The sequence below is a fragment of the Coregonus lavaretus genome (genome assembly GCF_964263955.1).
Source record: "Coregonus lavaretus genome assembly, contig: HAP1_SCAFFOLD_1681, whole genome shotgun sequence".
In the NCBI taxonomy this organism is placed as follows: domain Eukaryota; kingdom Metazoa; phylum Chordata; class Actinopteri; order Salmoniformes; family Salmonidae; genus Coregonus; species Coregonus lavaretus.
The window spans coordinates 534-16,544 of record NW_028161688.1 but is presented as its reverse complement, the minus strand read 5'-3'; the positions used below and the strand labels follow the sequence as shown (position 1 = coordinate 16,544).

At 50.1% G+C, this 16,011-nt stretch overlaps 1 protein-coding gene across 1 annotated transcript in view; it reads right to left on the bottom strand.

Annotated features, from left to right (window-relative positions):
• The window catches only part of LOC311120219 (tensin-1-like), a 92,250-nt gene extending 77,894 nt beyond the window's left edge, over positions 1–14,356 (bottom strand). The window contains exons 1-3 of the mRNA XM_084194831.1: positions 14,281–14,356; positions 13,590–13,702; positions 13,420–13,480 (exon numbers count right to left, since the gene is read on the bottom strand). Of these exons, the coding sequence (XP_084050957.1) occupies positions 13,420–13,480; positions 13,590–13,702; positions 14,281–14,336 (230 nt within the window). The 5' untranslated portion in view covers positions 14,337–14,356. The remainder of the gene's footprint in view (positions 1–13,419; positions 13,481–13,589; positions 13,703–14,280) is intronic.
• Between the last annotated feature and the right edge of the window lie 1,655 nt (positions 14,357–16,011).

Genomic DNA, 16,011 nt, shown 5'->3' with positions numbered 1-16,011 from the left:
TGGAACTAGAGACTGGGGAACGAGAGACTGGAGAACTAGAGGCTGGGGAACTAGAGACTGGGGAACTAGAGACTGTGGAACTAGAGACTGGGGAACTAGAGACTGGGGCTGGGGAACTAGAGACTGGGGAACTAAAGACTGAGGAACTAGAAATTGGGGAACTAGAGACTGGGGAACTAGAGACTGGGAAACTAGAGACTGGGGAACGAGAGAATGGGGAACGAGAGAATGGGGAACTAGAGACTGTGGAACTAGAGACTGGGGAACGAGACAATGGGGAACTAGAGACTGTGGAACTAGAGACTGGGAAACTAGAGACAGGGGAACTAGAGGCTGGGGAACTAGAGACTGGGGAACTAGAGACTGGGGAACTAGAGACTGGGAAACTAGAGACTGTGGAACTAGAGGCTGGGGAACTAGAGACTGTGGAACTAGAGGCTGGGGAACTAGAGACTGGGGAACTAGAGACTGGGGAACTAGAGACTGGGGAACTAGAGACTGTGGAACTAGAGACTGGGGAACTAGAGACTGGGGAACTAGAGACTGGGGAACTAGAGACTGTGGAACTAGAGACTGGGGAACTAGAGACTGGGGAACTAAAGACTGGGGAACTAGAGACTGGGGAACTAGAGACTGGGGAACTAGAGACTGGGGCTGGGGAACTAGAGACTGTGGAACTAGAGACTGGGAAACTAGAGACTGTGGAACTAGAGGCTGGGGAACTAGAGACTGTGGAACTAGAGGCTGGGGAACTAGAGACTGGGGAACTAGAGACTGGGGAACTAGAGACTGGGGAACTAGAGACTGTGGAACTAGAGACTGGGGAACTAGAGACTGGGGAACTAGAGACTGGGGAACTAGAGACTGTGGAACTAGAGACTGGGGAACTAGAGACTGGGGAACTAAAGACTGGGGAACTAGAGACTGGGGAACTAGAGACTGGGGAACTAGAGACTGTGGAACTAGAGACTGGGGAACTAGAGACTGGGGAACTAATGACTGGGGAACTAGAGACTGGGGAACTAGAGACTGGGGAACTAGAGACTGGGGAACTAGAGACTGAGGAACTAGAGACTGGGGAACTAGAGACTGGGGCTGGGGAACTAGAGACTGGGGAACTAAAGACTGATGGACTAGAGACTGGGGAACTAGAGACTGAGGAACTAGAGACTGTGGAACTAGAGAATGGGGAAATAAAGACTGGGGAACTAGAGACTGGGGCACAAGAGACTGGGGAACTAGAGACTGGGGAACTAGATACTGGGGCACAAGAGACTGGGGAACTAGAGACTGGGGAACTAGATACTGGGGAACTAAAGACTGGGGAACTAGAGACTGGGGAACTAGAGACTGAGGAACTAGAGACTGGGGAACTAAAGACTGGAGAACTAGAGACTGGGGCTGGGGAACTAGAGACTGGGGAACTAAAGACTGAGGAACTAGAGACTGGGGAACTAGAGACTGGGGAACTAGAGACTGAGGAACTAGAGACTGTGGAACTAGAGAATGGGGAACTAAAGACTGGGGAACTAGAGACTGGGAAACTAGAGACTGGGGAACTAGAGACTGGGGCACAAGAGACTGGGGAAGTAGAGACTGGGGAACTAGATACTGGGGCACAGGAGACTGTGGAACTAGAGACTGGGGAACTAGATACTGGGGAACTAAAGACTGGGGAACTAGAGACTGGGGAACTAGAGACTGGGGCTGGGGAACTAGAGACTGGGGAACTAAAGACTGAGGAACTAGAGACTGGGGAACTAGAGGCTGGGGAACTAGAGACTGGGGAACTAGAGACTGAGGAACTAGAGACTGTGGAACTAGAGACTGGGGAACGAGAGACTGGAGAACTAGAGGCTGGGGAACTAGAGACTGGGGAACTAGAGACTGTGGAACTAGAGACTGGGGAACTAGAGACTGGGGCTGGGGAACTAGAGACTGGGGAACTAAAGACTGAGGAACTAGAAATTGGGGAACTAGAGACTGAGGAACTAGAGACTGTGGAACTAGAGAATGGGGAAATAAAGACTGGGGAACTAGAGACTGGGAAACTAGAGACTGGGGAACTAGAGACTGGGGCACAAGAGACTGGGGAACTAGAGACTGGGGAACTAGAGACTGGGGAACTAGAGACTGGGGAACTAAAGACTGGGGAACTAGAGACTGGGGAACTAGAGACTGGGGAACTAGAGACTGGGGAACTAAAGACTGGGGAACTAGAGACTGAGGAACTAGAGACTGGGGAACTAGAGAATGGGGCTGGGGAACTAGAGACTGGGGAACTAAAGACTGAGGAACTAGAGACTGGGGAACTAGAGACTGGGGCTGGGGAACTAGAGACTGGAGAACTAGAGACTGGGAAACTAGAGACTGTGGAACTAGAGACTGGAGAACTAGAGATTGGGGAACTAGAGACTGTGGAACTAGAGACTGGGAAACTAGAGACTGTGGAACTAGAGACTGAGGAACTAGAGACTGTGGAACTAGAGACTGGGGAACGAGAGACTGGAGAACTAGAGGCTGGGGAACTAGAGACTGGGGAACTAGAGACTGTGGAACTAGAGACTGGGGAACTAGAGACTGGGGCTGGGGAACTAGAGACTGGGGAACTAAAGACTGTGGAACTAGAGACTGGGGAACTAGAGACTGGGGAACTAAAGACTGGGGAACTAGAGACTGGGGAACTAGAGACTGGGGAACTAGAGACTGTGGAACTAGAGACTGGGGAACTAGAGACTGGGGAACTAATGACTGGGGAACTAGAGACTGGGGAACTAGAGACTGGGGAACTAGAGACTGAGGAACTAGAGACTGGGGAACTAGAGACTGGGGCTGGGGAACTAGAGACTGGGGAACTAAAGACTGATGGACTAGAGACTGGGGAACTAGAGACTGAGGAACTAGAGACTGTGGAACTAGAGAATGGGGAAATAAAGACTGGGGAACTAGAGACTGGGGCACAAGAGACTGGGGAACTAGAGACTGGGGAACTAGATACTGGGGCACAAGAGACTGGGGAACTAGAGACTGGGGAACTAGATACTGGGGAACTAAAGACTGGGGAACTAGAGACTGGGGAACTAGAGACTGAGGAACTAGAGACTGGGGAACTAAAGACTGGAGAACTAGAGACTGGGGCTGGGGAACTAGAGACTGGGGAACTAAAGACTGAGGAACTAGAGACTGGGGAACTAGAGACTGGGGAACTAGAGACTGAGGAACTAGAGACTGTGGAACTAGAGAATGGGGAACTAAAGACTGGGGAACTAGAGACTGGGAAACTAGAGACTGGGGAACTAGAGACTGGGGCACAAGAGACTGGGGAAGTAGAGACTGGGGAACTAGATACTGGGGCACAGGAGACTGTGGAACTAGAGACTGGGGAACTAGATACTGGGGAACTAAAGACTGGGGAACTAGAGACTGGGGAACTAGAGACTGGGGCTGGGGAACTAGAGACTGGGGAACTAAAGACTGAGGAACTAGAGACTGGGGAACTAGAGGCTGGGGAACTAGAGACTGGGGAACTAGAGACTGAGGAACTAGAGACTGTGGAACTAGAGACTGGGGAACGAGAGACTGGAGAACTAGAGGCTGGGGAACTAGAGACTGGGGAACTAGAGACTGTGGAACTAGAGACTGGGGAACTAGAGACTGGGGCTGGGGAACTAGAGACTGGGGAACTAAAGACTGAGGAACTAGAAATTGGGGAACTAGAGACTGAGGAACTAGAGACTGTGGAACTAGAGAATGGGGAAATAAAGACTGGGGAACTAGAGACTGGGAAACTAGAGACTGGGGAACTAGAGACTGGGGCACAAGAGACTGGGGAACTAGAGACTGGGGAACTAGAGACTGGGGAACTAGAGACTGTGGAACTAGAGACTGGGGAACTAGAGACTGGGGAACTAAAGACTGGGGAACTAGAGACTGGGGAACTAGAGACTGGGGAACTAGAGACTGGGGAACTAAAGACTGGGGAACTAGAGACTGAGGAACTAGAGACTGGGGAACTAGAGAATGGGGCTGGGGAACTAGAGACTGGGGAACTAAAGACTGAGGAACTAGAGACTGGGGAACTAGAGACTGGGGCTGGGGAACTAGAGACTGGAGAACTAGAGACTGGGAAACTAGAGACTGTGGAACTAGAGACTGGAGAACTAGAGATTGGGGAACTAGAGACTGTGGAACTAGAGACTGGGAAACTAGAGACTGTGGAACTAGAGACTGGGGAACTAGAGACTGGGGAACGAGAGACTGGGGAACTAGAGACAGGGGAACGAGAGAATGGGGAACTAGAGACTGGGGAACTAGAGACTGGGGAACGAGAGACAGGGGAACGAGAGAATGGGGAACGAGAGAATGGGGAACTAGAGACTGGGGAACGAGAGACAGGGGAACGAGAGAATGGGGAACGAGAGAATGGGGAACTAGAGACTGGGGAACGAGAGACAGGGGAACGAGAGAATGGGGAACGAGAGAATGGGGAACTAGAGACTGGGGAACTAGAGACAGGGGAACGAGAGAATGGGGAACTAGAGACTGGGGCTGGGGAACTAGAGACTGTGGAACTAGAGACTGGGGAACTAGAGACTGTGGAACTAGAGGCTGGGGAACTAGAGACTGGGGAACTAGAGACTGTGGAACTATACACTGGGGAACTAGAGACTGGGGAACTAGAGACTGGGGAACTAGAGACTGTGGAACTAGAGACTGGGGAACTAGAGACTGGGGAACTAGAGACTGGGGAACTAGAAACTGGGGAACTAGAGACTGGGGAACGTGATAATGGGGAACTAGAGACTGGGGAACTAGAGACTGAGGAACTAGAGACTGGGGAACTAGAGACTGGGGAACTAGAGACTGGGGAACGAGATAATGGGGAACTAGAGACTGGGGAACTAGAGACTGTGGAACTAGAGACTGTGGAACTAGAGACTGGGGAACTAGAGACTGTGGAACTAGAGGCTGGGGAACTAGAGACTGGGGAACTAGAGACTGTGGAACTATACACTGGGGAACTAGAGACTGGGGAACTAGAGACTGGGGAACTAGAGACTGTGGAACTAGAGACTGGGGAACTAGAGACTGGGGAACTAAAGACTGGGGAACTAGAAACTGGGGAACTAGAGACTGGGGAACGAGATAATGGGGAACTAGAGACTGGGGAACTAGAGACTGAGGAATTAGAGACTGGGGAACTAGAGACTGGGGAACTAGAGACTGGGGAACGAGATAATGGGGAACTAGAGACTGGGGAACTAGAGACTGAGGAACTAGAGACTGGGGAACTAGAGACTGGGAAACTAGAGACTGGGGAACGAGAGAATGGGGAACTAGAGACTGGGGAACTAGAGACAGGGGAACGAGACAATGGGGAACTAGAGACTGTGGAACTAGAGACTGGGAAACTAGAGACAGGGGAACTAGAGGCTGGGGAACTAGAGACTGGGGAACTAGAGACTGGGGAACTAGAGACTGGGAAACTAGAGACTGTGGAACTAGAGGCTGGGGAACTAGAGACTGTGGAACTAGAGGCTGGGGAACTAGAGACTGGGGAACTAGAGACTGGGGAACTAGAGACTGGGGAACTAGAGACTGTGGAACTAGAGACTGGGGAACTAGAGACTGGGGAACTAGAGACTGGGGAACTAGAGACTGTGGAACTAGAGACTGGGGAACTAGAGACTGGGGAACTAAAGACTGGGGAACTAGAGACTGGGGAACTAGAGACTGGGGAACTAGAGACTGGGGCTGGGGAACTAGAGACTGTGGAACTAGAGACTGGGAAACTAGAGACTGTGGAACTAGAGGCTGGGGAACTAGAGACTGTGGAACTAGAGGCTGGGGAACTAGAGACTGGGGAACTAGAGACTGGGGAACTAGAGACTGGGGAACTAGAGACTGTGGAACTAGAGACTGGGGAACTAGAGACTGGGGAACTAGAGACTGGGGAACTAGAGACTGTGGAACTAGAGACTGGGGAACTAGAGACTGGGGAACTAAAGACTGGGGAACTAGAGACTGGGGAACTAGAGACTGGGGAACTAGAGACTGTGGAACTAGAGACTGGGGAACTAGAGACTGGGGAACTAATGACTGGGGAACTAGAGACTGGGGAACTAGAGACTGGGGAACTAGAGACTGGGGAACTAGAGACTGAGGAACTAGAGACTGGGGAACTAGAGACTGGGGCTGGGGAACTAGAGACTGGGGAACTAAAGACTGATGAACTAGAGACTGGGGAACTAGAGACTGAGGAACTAGAGACTGTGGAACTAGAGAATGGGGAAATAAAGACTGGGGAACTAGAGACTGGGGCACAAGAGACTGGGGAACTAGAGACTGGGGAACTAGATACTGGGGCACAAGAGACTGGGGAACTAGAGACTGGGGAACTAGATACTGGGGAACTAAAGACTGGGGAACTAGAGACTGGGGAACTAGAGACTGAGGAACTAGAGACTGGGGAACTAAAGACTGGAGAACTAGAGACTGGGGCTGGGGAACTAGAGACTGGGGAACTAAAGACTGAGGAACTAGAGACTGGGGAACTAGAGACTGGGGAACTAGAGACTGAGGAACTAGAGACTGTGGAACTAGAGAATGGGGAACTAAAGACTGGGGAACTAGAGACTGGGAAACTAGAGACTGGGGAACTAGAGACTGGGGCACAAGAGACTGGGGAAGTAGAGACTGGGGAACTAGATACTGGGGCACAGGAGACTGTGGAACTAGAGACTGGGGAACTAGATACTGGGGAACTAAAGACTGGGGAACTAGAGACTGGGGAACTAGAGACTGGGGCTGGGGAACTAGAGACTGGGGAACTAAAGACTGAGGAACTAGAGACTGGGGAACTAGAGACTGGGGAACTAGAGACTGGGGAACTAGAGACTGAGGAACTAGAGACTGTGGAACTAGAGACTGGGGAACGAGAGACTGGAGAACTAGAGGCTGGGGAACTAGAGACTGGGGAACTAGAGACTGTGGAACTAGAGACTGGGGAACTAGAGACTGGGGCTGGGGAACTAGAGACTGGGGAACTAAAGACTGAGGAACTAGAAATTGGGGAACTAGAGACTGAGGAACTAGAGACTGTGGAACTAGAGAATGGGGAAATAAAGACTGGGGAACTAGAGACTGGGAAACTAGAGACTGGGGAACTAGAGACTGGGGCACAAGAGACTGGGGAACTAGAGACTGGGGAACTAGAGACTGGGGAACTAGAGACTGTGGAACTAGAGACTGGGGAACTAGAGACTGGGGAACTAAAGACTGGGGAACTAGAGACTGGGGAACTAGAGACTGGGGAACTAGAGACTGGGGAACTAAAGACTGGGGAACTAGAGACTGAGGAACTAGAGACTGGGGAACTAGAGACTGGGGCTGGGGAACTAGAGACTGGGGAACTAAAGACTGAGGAACTAGAGACTGGGGAACTAGAGACTGGGGAACTAGAGACTGGGGAACTAGAGACTGAGGAACTAGAGACTGTGGAACTAGAGAATGGGGAACTAAAGACTGGGGAACTAGAGACTGGGAAACTAGAGACTGGGGAACTAGAGACTGAGGAACTAGAGACTGGGGAACTAGAGACTGGGGCTGGGGAACTAGAGACTGGGGAACTAAAGACTGATGAACTAGAGACTGGGGAACTAGAGACTGAGGAACTAGAGACTGTGGAACTAGAGAATGGGGAAATAAAGACTGGGGAACTAGAGACTGGGGCACAAGAGACTGGGGAACTAGAGACTGGGGAACTAGATACTGGGGCACAAGAGACTGGGGAACTAGAGACTGGGGAACTAGATACTGGGGAACTAAAGACTGGGGAACTAGAGACTGGGGAACTAGAGACTGAGGAACTAGAGACTGGGGAACTAAAGACTGGAGAACTAGAGACTGGGGCTGGGGAACTAGAGACTGGGGAACTAAAGACTGAGGAACTAGAGACTGGGGAACTAGAGACTGGGGAACTAGAGACTGAGGAACTAGAGACTGTGGAACTAGAGAATGGGGAACTAAAGACTGGGGAACTAGAGACTGGGAAACTAGAGACTGGGGAACTAGAGACTGGGGCACAAGAGACTGGGGAAGTAGAGACTGGGGAACTAGATACTGGGGCACAGGAGACTGTGGAACTAGAGACTGGGGAACTAGATACTGGGGAACTAAAGACTGGGGAACTAGAGACTGGGGAACTAGAGACTGGGGCTGGGGAACTAGAGACTGGGGAACTAAAGACTGAGGAACTAGAGACTGGGGAACTAGAGACTGGGGAACTATAGACTGAGGAACTAGAGACTGGGAAACTAGAGACTGGGGAACTAGAGACTGGGGAACTAGAGACTGAGGAACTAGAGACTGTGGAACTAGAGACTGGGGAACGAGAGACTGGAGAACTAGAGGCTGGGGAACTAGAGACTGGGGAACTAGAGACTGTGGAACTAGAGACTGGGGAACTAGAGACTGGGGCTGGGGAACTAGAGACTGGGGAACTAAAGACTGAGGAACTAGAAATTGGGGAACTAGAGACTGAGGAACTAGAGACTGTGGAACTAGAGAATGGGGAAATAAAGACTGGGGAACTAGAGACTGGGAAACTAGAGACTGGGGAACTAGAGACTGGGGCACAAGAGACTGGGGAACTAGAGACTGGGGAACTAGAGACTGGGGAACTAGAGACTGTGGAACTAGAGACTGGGGAACTAGAGACTGGGGAACTAAAGACTGGGGAACTAGAGACTGGGGAACTAGAGACTGGGGAACTAGAGACTGGGGAACTAAAGACTGGGGAACTAGAGACTGAGGAACTAGAGACTGGGGAACTAGAGACTGGGGCTGGGGAACTAGAGACTGGGGAACTAAAGACTGAGGAACTAGAGACTGGGGAACTAGAGACTGGGGAACTAGAGACTGGGGAACTAGAGACTGAGGAACTAGAGACTGTGGAACTAGAGAATGGGGAACTAAAGACTGGGGAACTAGAGACTGGGAAACTAGAGACTGGGGAACTAGAGACTGGGGCACAAGAGAATGGGAACTAGAGACTGGGGAACTAGATACTGAAGCACAGGAGACTGGGGCACAGGAGACTGGGGAACTAGAGACTGGGGAACTAGATACTGGGGAACTAAAGACTGGGGAACTAGAGACTGGGGAACTAGAGACTGAGGAACTAGAGACTGGGGAACTAGAGACTGGGGCTGGGGAACTAGAGACTGGGGAACTAGAGACTGGGGAACTATAGACTGAGGAACTAGAGACTGTGGAACTAGAGACTGGGGAACTAGAGACTGGGGAACTAGAGACTGAGGAACTAGAGACTGTTGAACTAGAGACTGGGGAACGAGAGACTGGGGAACTAGAGACTGGGGAACTAGAGACTGGGGAACTAGAGACTGGGGAACTAGAGACTGGGGTACTAGAGACTGTGGAACTAGAGACTGGGGAACTAGAGACTGGGGAACTAGAGACTGGGGAACTAGAGACTGGGAACCTAGAGACTGTGGAACTAGAGACTGGGGAACTAGAGACTGGGAAACCAGAGACTGGGGAACTAGAGACTGGGGAACTAGAGACTGAGGAACTAGAGACTGTGGAACTAGAGACTGGGGAACTAGAGATTGGGGAACTAGAGACTGGGGAACTAGAGACTGGGGAACTAGAGACTGGGTAACTAAAGACTGGGGAACTAGAAACTGGGGCTGGGGAACTAGAGACTGTGGAACTAGAGACTGGGAAACTAGAGACTGGAACTAGAGGCTGGGGAACTAGAGTCTGTGGAACTAGAGGCTGGGGAACTAGAGACTGGGGAACTAGAGACTGTGGAACTAGAGACTGGGGAACTAGAGACTGGGGAACTAGAGACTGGGGAACTAGAGACTGTGGAACTAGAGACTGGGGAACTAGAGACTGGGGAACTAAAGACTGGGGAACTAGAGACTGGGGAACTAGAGACTGGGGCTGGGGAACTAGAGACTGGGGAACTAAAGACTGGGGAACTAGAGACTGAGGAACTAGAGACTGTGGAACTAGAGAATGGGGAACTAAAGACTGGGGAACTAGAGACTGGGAAACTAGAGACTGGGGAACTAGAGACTGGGGCACAAGAGACTGGGGAACTAGAGACTGGGGAACTAGATACTGGGGCACAAGAGACTGGGGAACTAGAGACTGGGGAACTAGAGACTGGGGAACTAGAGACTGGGGAACTAGATACTGAGGAACTAGAGACTGGGGAACTAAAGACTGGGGAACTAGAGACTGGGGAACTAGAGACTGGGGAACTAGAGACTGTGGAACTAGAGACTGGGAAACAAGAGAATGGGGAACTAAAGACTGGGGAACTAGAGACTGGGGAACTAGAGACTGGGGAACTAGAGACTGGGGAACTAGAGACTGGGGAACTAGAGACTGGGGAACTAGAGACTGAGGAACTAGAGACTGGGGAACTAGAGACTGGGGCTGGGGAACTAGAGACTGGGGAACTAAAGACTGAGGAACTAGAGACTGGGGAACTAGAGACTGGGGAACTAGAGACTGGGGAACTAGAGACTGAGGAACTAGAGACTGTGGAACTAGAGAATGGGGAACTAAAGACTGGGGAACTAGAGACTGGGAAACTAGAGACTGGGGAACTAGAGACTGGGGAACTAGATACTGGGGCACAAGAGACTGGGGAACTAGAGACTGGGGAACTAGATACTGGGGAACTAAAGACTGGGGAACTAGAGACTGGGGACCTAGAGACTGAGGAACTAGAGACCGGGGAACTAGAGACTGGGGCTGGGGAACTAGAGACTGGGAACCTAGAGACTGGGGAACTAGAGACTGGGGAACTAGAGACTGGGAAACTAGAGACTGGGGAACTAGAGACTGGGGAACTAGAGACTGAGGAACTAGAGACTGTGGAACTAGAGACTGGGGAACTAGAGATTGGGGAACTAGAGACTGGGGAACTAGAGACTGGGGAACAGAGACTGGGGAACTAAAGACTGGGGAACTAGAGACTGGGAAACTAGATACTGGGGAACTAGAGACTGTGGAACTAGAGACTGGGGAACTAGATACTGGGGCACAAGAGACTGGGGAACTAGAGACTGGGGAACTATAGACTGTGGAACTAGAGACTGGGGAACTAGAGACTGGGGAACTAGAGACTGTGGAACTAGAGACTGGGGAACTAGAGACTGGGGAACTAGAGACTGTGGAACTAGAGACTGGGGAACTAGAGACTGGGGAACTAGAGACTGGGGAACTAGAGACTGGGGAACTAGAGACTGGGGAACTAGAGACTGGGGCACAAGAGACTGGGGAACTAGAGACTGGGGAACTAGAGACTGGGGAACTAGATACTGGGGAACTAAAGACTGGGGAACTAGATACTGGGGAACTAAAGACTGGGGAACTAGAGACTGGGGAACTAGAGACTGGGGAACTAGAGACTGGGGAACGAGAGACTGGGGAACTAGAGACTGGGGAACTAGAGACTGGAGAACTAGAGACTGGGGAACTAGAGACTGGGGAACTAGAGACTAGGGAACTAGAGACTGGGGAACGAGAGACTGGGGAACTAGAGACTGGGGAACTAGAGACTGGAGAACTAGAGACTGGGGAACTAGAGACTGGGGCTGGGGAACTAGAGACTGGGGCTGGGGAACTAGAGACTGGGGCTGGGGAACTAGAGACTGGGGAACTAGAGACTGGGAAACTAGAGACTGGGGAACTAGAGACTGGGGAACTAGAGACTGGGGAACTAGAGACTGGGGAACTAGATACTGGGGCTGGGGAACTAGAGACTGGAGAACTAGAGACTGGGGCTGGGGAACTAGAGACTGGGGAACTAGAGACTGGGGAACTAGAGACTGGGGCACAAGAGACTGGGAAACTAGAGACTGGGGAACTAGAGACTGGGGAACTAGAGACTGGGGAACTAGAGACTGGGGAACTAGAGACTGTGGAACTAGAGACTGGGGAACTAGAGACTGGGAAACTAGAGACTGGGGAACTAGAGACTGGGGAACTAGAGACTGGGGCTGGGGAACTAGAGACTGCGGAAGTAGAGACTGGGGAACTAGAGACTGGGGAACTAGAGACTGGGGAACTAGAGACTGGGGAACTAGAGACTGGGGAACTAGAGACTGGGAAACTAGAGACTGGGAAACTAGAGACTGGGGCTGGGGAACTAGAGACTGGGGAACTAGAGACTGGGGAACTAGAGACTGGGAAACTAGAGACTGGGGAACTAGAGACTGGGAAACTAGAGACTGGGAACTAGAGACTGGGAAACTAGAGACTTGGGAACTAGAGACTGGGGCTGGGGAACTAGAGACTGGGGAACTAGAGACTGGGGAACTAGAGACTGGGGAACTAGAGACTGGGGAACTAGAGACTGGGGCTGGGGAACTAGAGACTGGGGAACTAGAGACTGGGGCTGGGGAACTAGAGACTGGGGCTGGGGAACTAGAGACTGGAGAACTAGAGACTGGGAAACTAGAGACTGGGAAACTAGAGACTGGGGAACTAGAGACTGGGGCTGGGGAACTAGAGACTGGGGAACTAGAGACTGGGGCTGGGGAACTAGAGACTGGGGAACTAGAGACTGGGGCTGGGGAACTAGAGACTGGAGAACTAGAGACTGGGAAACTAGAGACTGGGGAACTAGAGACTGGGGAACTAGAGACTGGGGAACTAGAGACTGGGACACTAGAGACTGGGGAACTAGAGACTGGGGAACTAGAGACTGGGGAACTAGAGACTGGGGAACTAGAGACTGTGGAACTAGAGACTGGGGAACTAGAGACTGTGGAACTAGATACTGGGGCTGGGGAACTAGAGACTGGAGAACTAGAGACTGGGGCTAGGGAACTAGAGACTGGGGAACTAGAGACTGGAGAACTAGAGACTGGGGCTGGGGAACTAGAGACTGGGGAACTAGAGACTGGGGAACTAGAGACGGGCTGGGGATTTACTGTGTGTGTGTGTGTGTGTGTGTGTGTGTGTGTGTGTGTGTGTGTGTGTGTGTGTGTGTGTGTGTGTGTGTGTGTGTGTACGTGTGTACGTGTGTACGTGTGTACGTGTGTGTGTGTGTGTGTGTGTGTGTGGGGGTGGGTGTGGATGTGTTTAACTATAATAGAATAGTAAACCAAGAGAAATTTGACCAACTGGGGACATTTTGTTGGTCCCCACAAGGTCAAATGCTATTTCTAGGGGGTTTAGGGATAAGGTTAGAATTAGTGTCAGGGTTAGAATTAGGTTTAGGGTTAGGAGATATGGTTAGTTTTAGGGTTAGGAGCTAGGGTTAGGTTTAGGTTTGAGGTTTTTGGGTTAGGGTTAGGGATATGATTTTGAATGGGACTGAATTGTATGTCCCCACAAAGTTAGCTCCGCAAGACTGTGTGTGTGTGTGCTTACTAGATCCCAGATGTGTAGACTGGCTGCATGGCCTGGTAGATCTTGAGGAAAGGGCGACAACCTGAAAAGCCGTCACAGAACATTGAGTAAAAACAAGGTGTGTGTGTGTATTAAGTGTGCATGCGTGCATGTGTATGCACGTGTGTTTGTGTGTGCGCGTCAACTCTCACCTCCTTTGGACTCAAAGTTGGGGATGCCGTGCATGATGACGTGGTGAAGGAACAGGGGTTTGTTGTTGATCTTGATATGTCCAGAAAGAAGACCGCTGAAGTACTGTACATACCTGGAGGAGAGACAGGAGAGAGAGGAGAGACAGGAGAGAGAGAGAGACAGAGAGACAGAGAGAGAGAGAGAGAGAGAGAGAGAGAGAGAGAGAGAGAGAGAGAGAGAGAGAGAGAGAGAGAGAGAGAGAGAGAGAGAGAGAACAGGAGAGAGTGAACAGGAGAGAGCAAGGGAGAACAGGAGAGAGAAAAAATTCAGAATGTTAATGTTTTGTCACCAGACGGATTGGCATGCCACTGGTGTAAACTGGACATGATATCTCTACTTATGACCTTTGCAAAGACAACAACAGAAGATGACATCATGCGTATTCACTTATGACTTTCAGTCTACGGATGAATCAGATATTGCCTTAACTCTATAAAACTGGGATGCAAAAGTACAAGGAGGCCTCCGTCGCCGCTATAGAAAATGTCAACCAATTGAAAGAAAGACAAAGAGAGTGGTTTGGAGAGTAAGATGAACTTGAATCCAACTCTATTGGTCGAGTATCTCACTTCACTCTGGGGTCAAATTCATAAAGAGACATGAAACAGGAAATGATAGTGGGGTTAAAGAGGAAGTAGAAGGGAAACTGACCTCTTCTGAGATGGCTGACCCACAGGAAGTACTTTGTCTTCATAGAACCTCTTCATGGCGAACCTGTCCAGGGCCTGGTCGGCACTAAACACAAAAGAGACAAACATCTCGTCAGAACCTGTCCCCGCCCACATTTTACTGTAGTGTTTTTGCAGATTTACTGTATAGTATTCACTATAGTGTTTTTGCAGACATGACTGTAGTAAAATATTGTATTTTCTGTAGTGTTTTTGCAGACATGACTGTAGTATAATATAGTATTTTCTGTAGTGTTTTTGCAGACATGACTGTAGTAAACTATAGTATTCACTGTAGTGTTTTGCGGACATGACTGTAGTATAATATAGTATTTTCTGTAGTGTTTTTGCAGACATGACTGTAGTAAACTATAGTATTCACAGTAGTGTTTTGCGGACATGACTGTAGTACATTGAAGTAACACCTGCCGTCTACATGGCACAACTACCAGAGTACGCCTACTGTTTAATGAGGGGAACATCTCAACCAGAACATAAGAAAAACAGGTTTGAAAATATCTATTGTTTATGTAAATCAGTGGTTAACTCTTCTTTCTTTTCTACTATCACAAGAATAGTATTGTTTGTCACCGTTTTTTTGGACAACTTGTGAACTTGGTCAGCTGAATCTCTGTGAAAGCACTGTGGTATTTCAGAAAGCTATCTAGTGGAAGTAACATATCAAATAAGTAATTTGGTGTACTCGTTAATGTGTTATTTATCTTTGTTGTTCCCATGTTTTATAAGCTGAAATAGAAGATTCCAGAAATGTTCTCTCAAATTTTGTGAACAAATTTGTTTGCATCCCTGTTAGTGAGCATTTCTCTGTTGCCAAGACAATCCATCCACCTGACAGGTGTGGCATATGAAGAAGCTGATTAAAAAGCATGATCATTACACAGGTGCACCTTGTGCTGGGGACAACACAATTGGCCCAGCGTCGTCCAGGGTAGGGGAGGGAATGGCCGGCAGGGATGTAGCTCAGTTGATAGAGCATGGCGTTTGCAACGCCAGGGTTGTGGGTTCGATTCCCACGGGGGGCCAGTATAAAAAAATATGTATTCACTAACTGTAAGTTGCTCTGGATAAGAGCGTCTGCTAAATGACTAAAATGTAAATGTAAATGTACAATGTCACAGATTTGAAGGAGCGTGTAATTGGCATGCTGACGGCAGGAATGTCCACCAGAGCTGTTGCCAGATAATTGAATGTTCATTTCTCTACCATAATCAGCCTCCAACATCATTTTAGATAATTTGCCAGTACATCCAACCGGCTTCAAAACCACAGACAACGTGTAACCACGCCAGGCCAGGACCTCCACATCCGGCTTCTTCACCTGCGGGATCGTCTGAGACCAGCCACCCGGACAACTGATGAAACTGTGGGTTTGCACAACCAAATAATTTCTGCACAAGCTGTCAGAAACAGTCTCAGGGAAGCTCATCTCCGTGCTCGTCGTCCTCACCAGGGTCTTGACCTGACTGCATTTTGACGTCGTAACCGAATTCAGTGGGCAAATGCTCACCTTCGATCGCCACTGGCATGCTGGAGAAGTGTGCTCTTCACAGATGAATCACGGTTTCAACTGTACCAGGCAGATGGCGTGTAGGGTGTTGTGTGGGCGAGCGGTTTGCTGATGTCAACATTGTGAACATAGTACCCCATGGTGGCGGTGGGGTTATGGTATGGGCAAGCATAAGCTATGGACAAA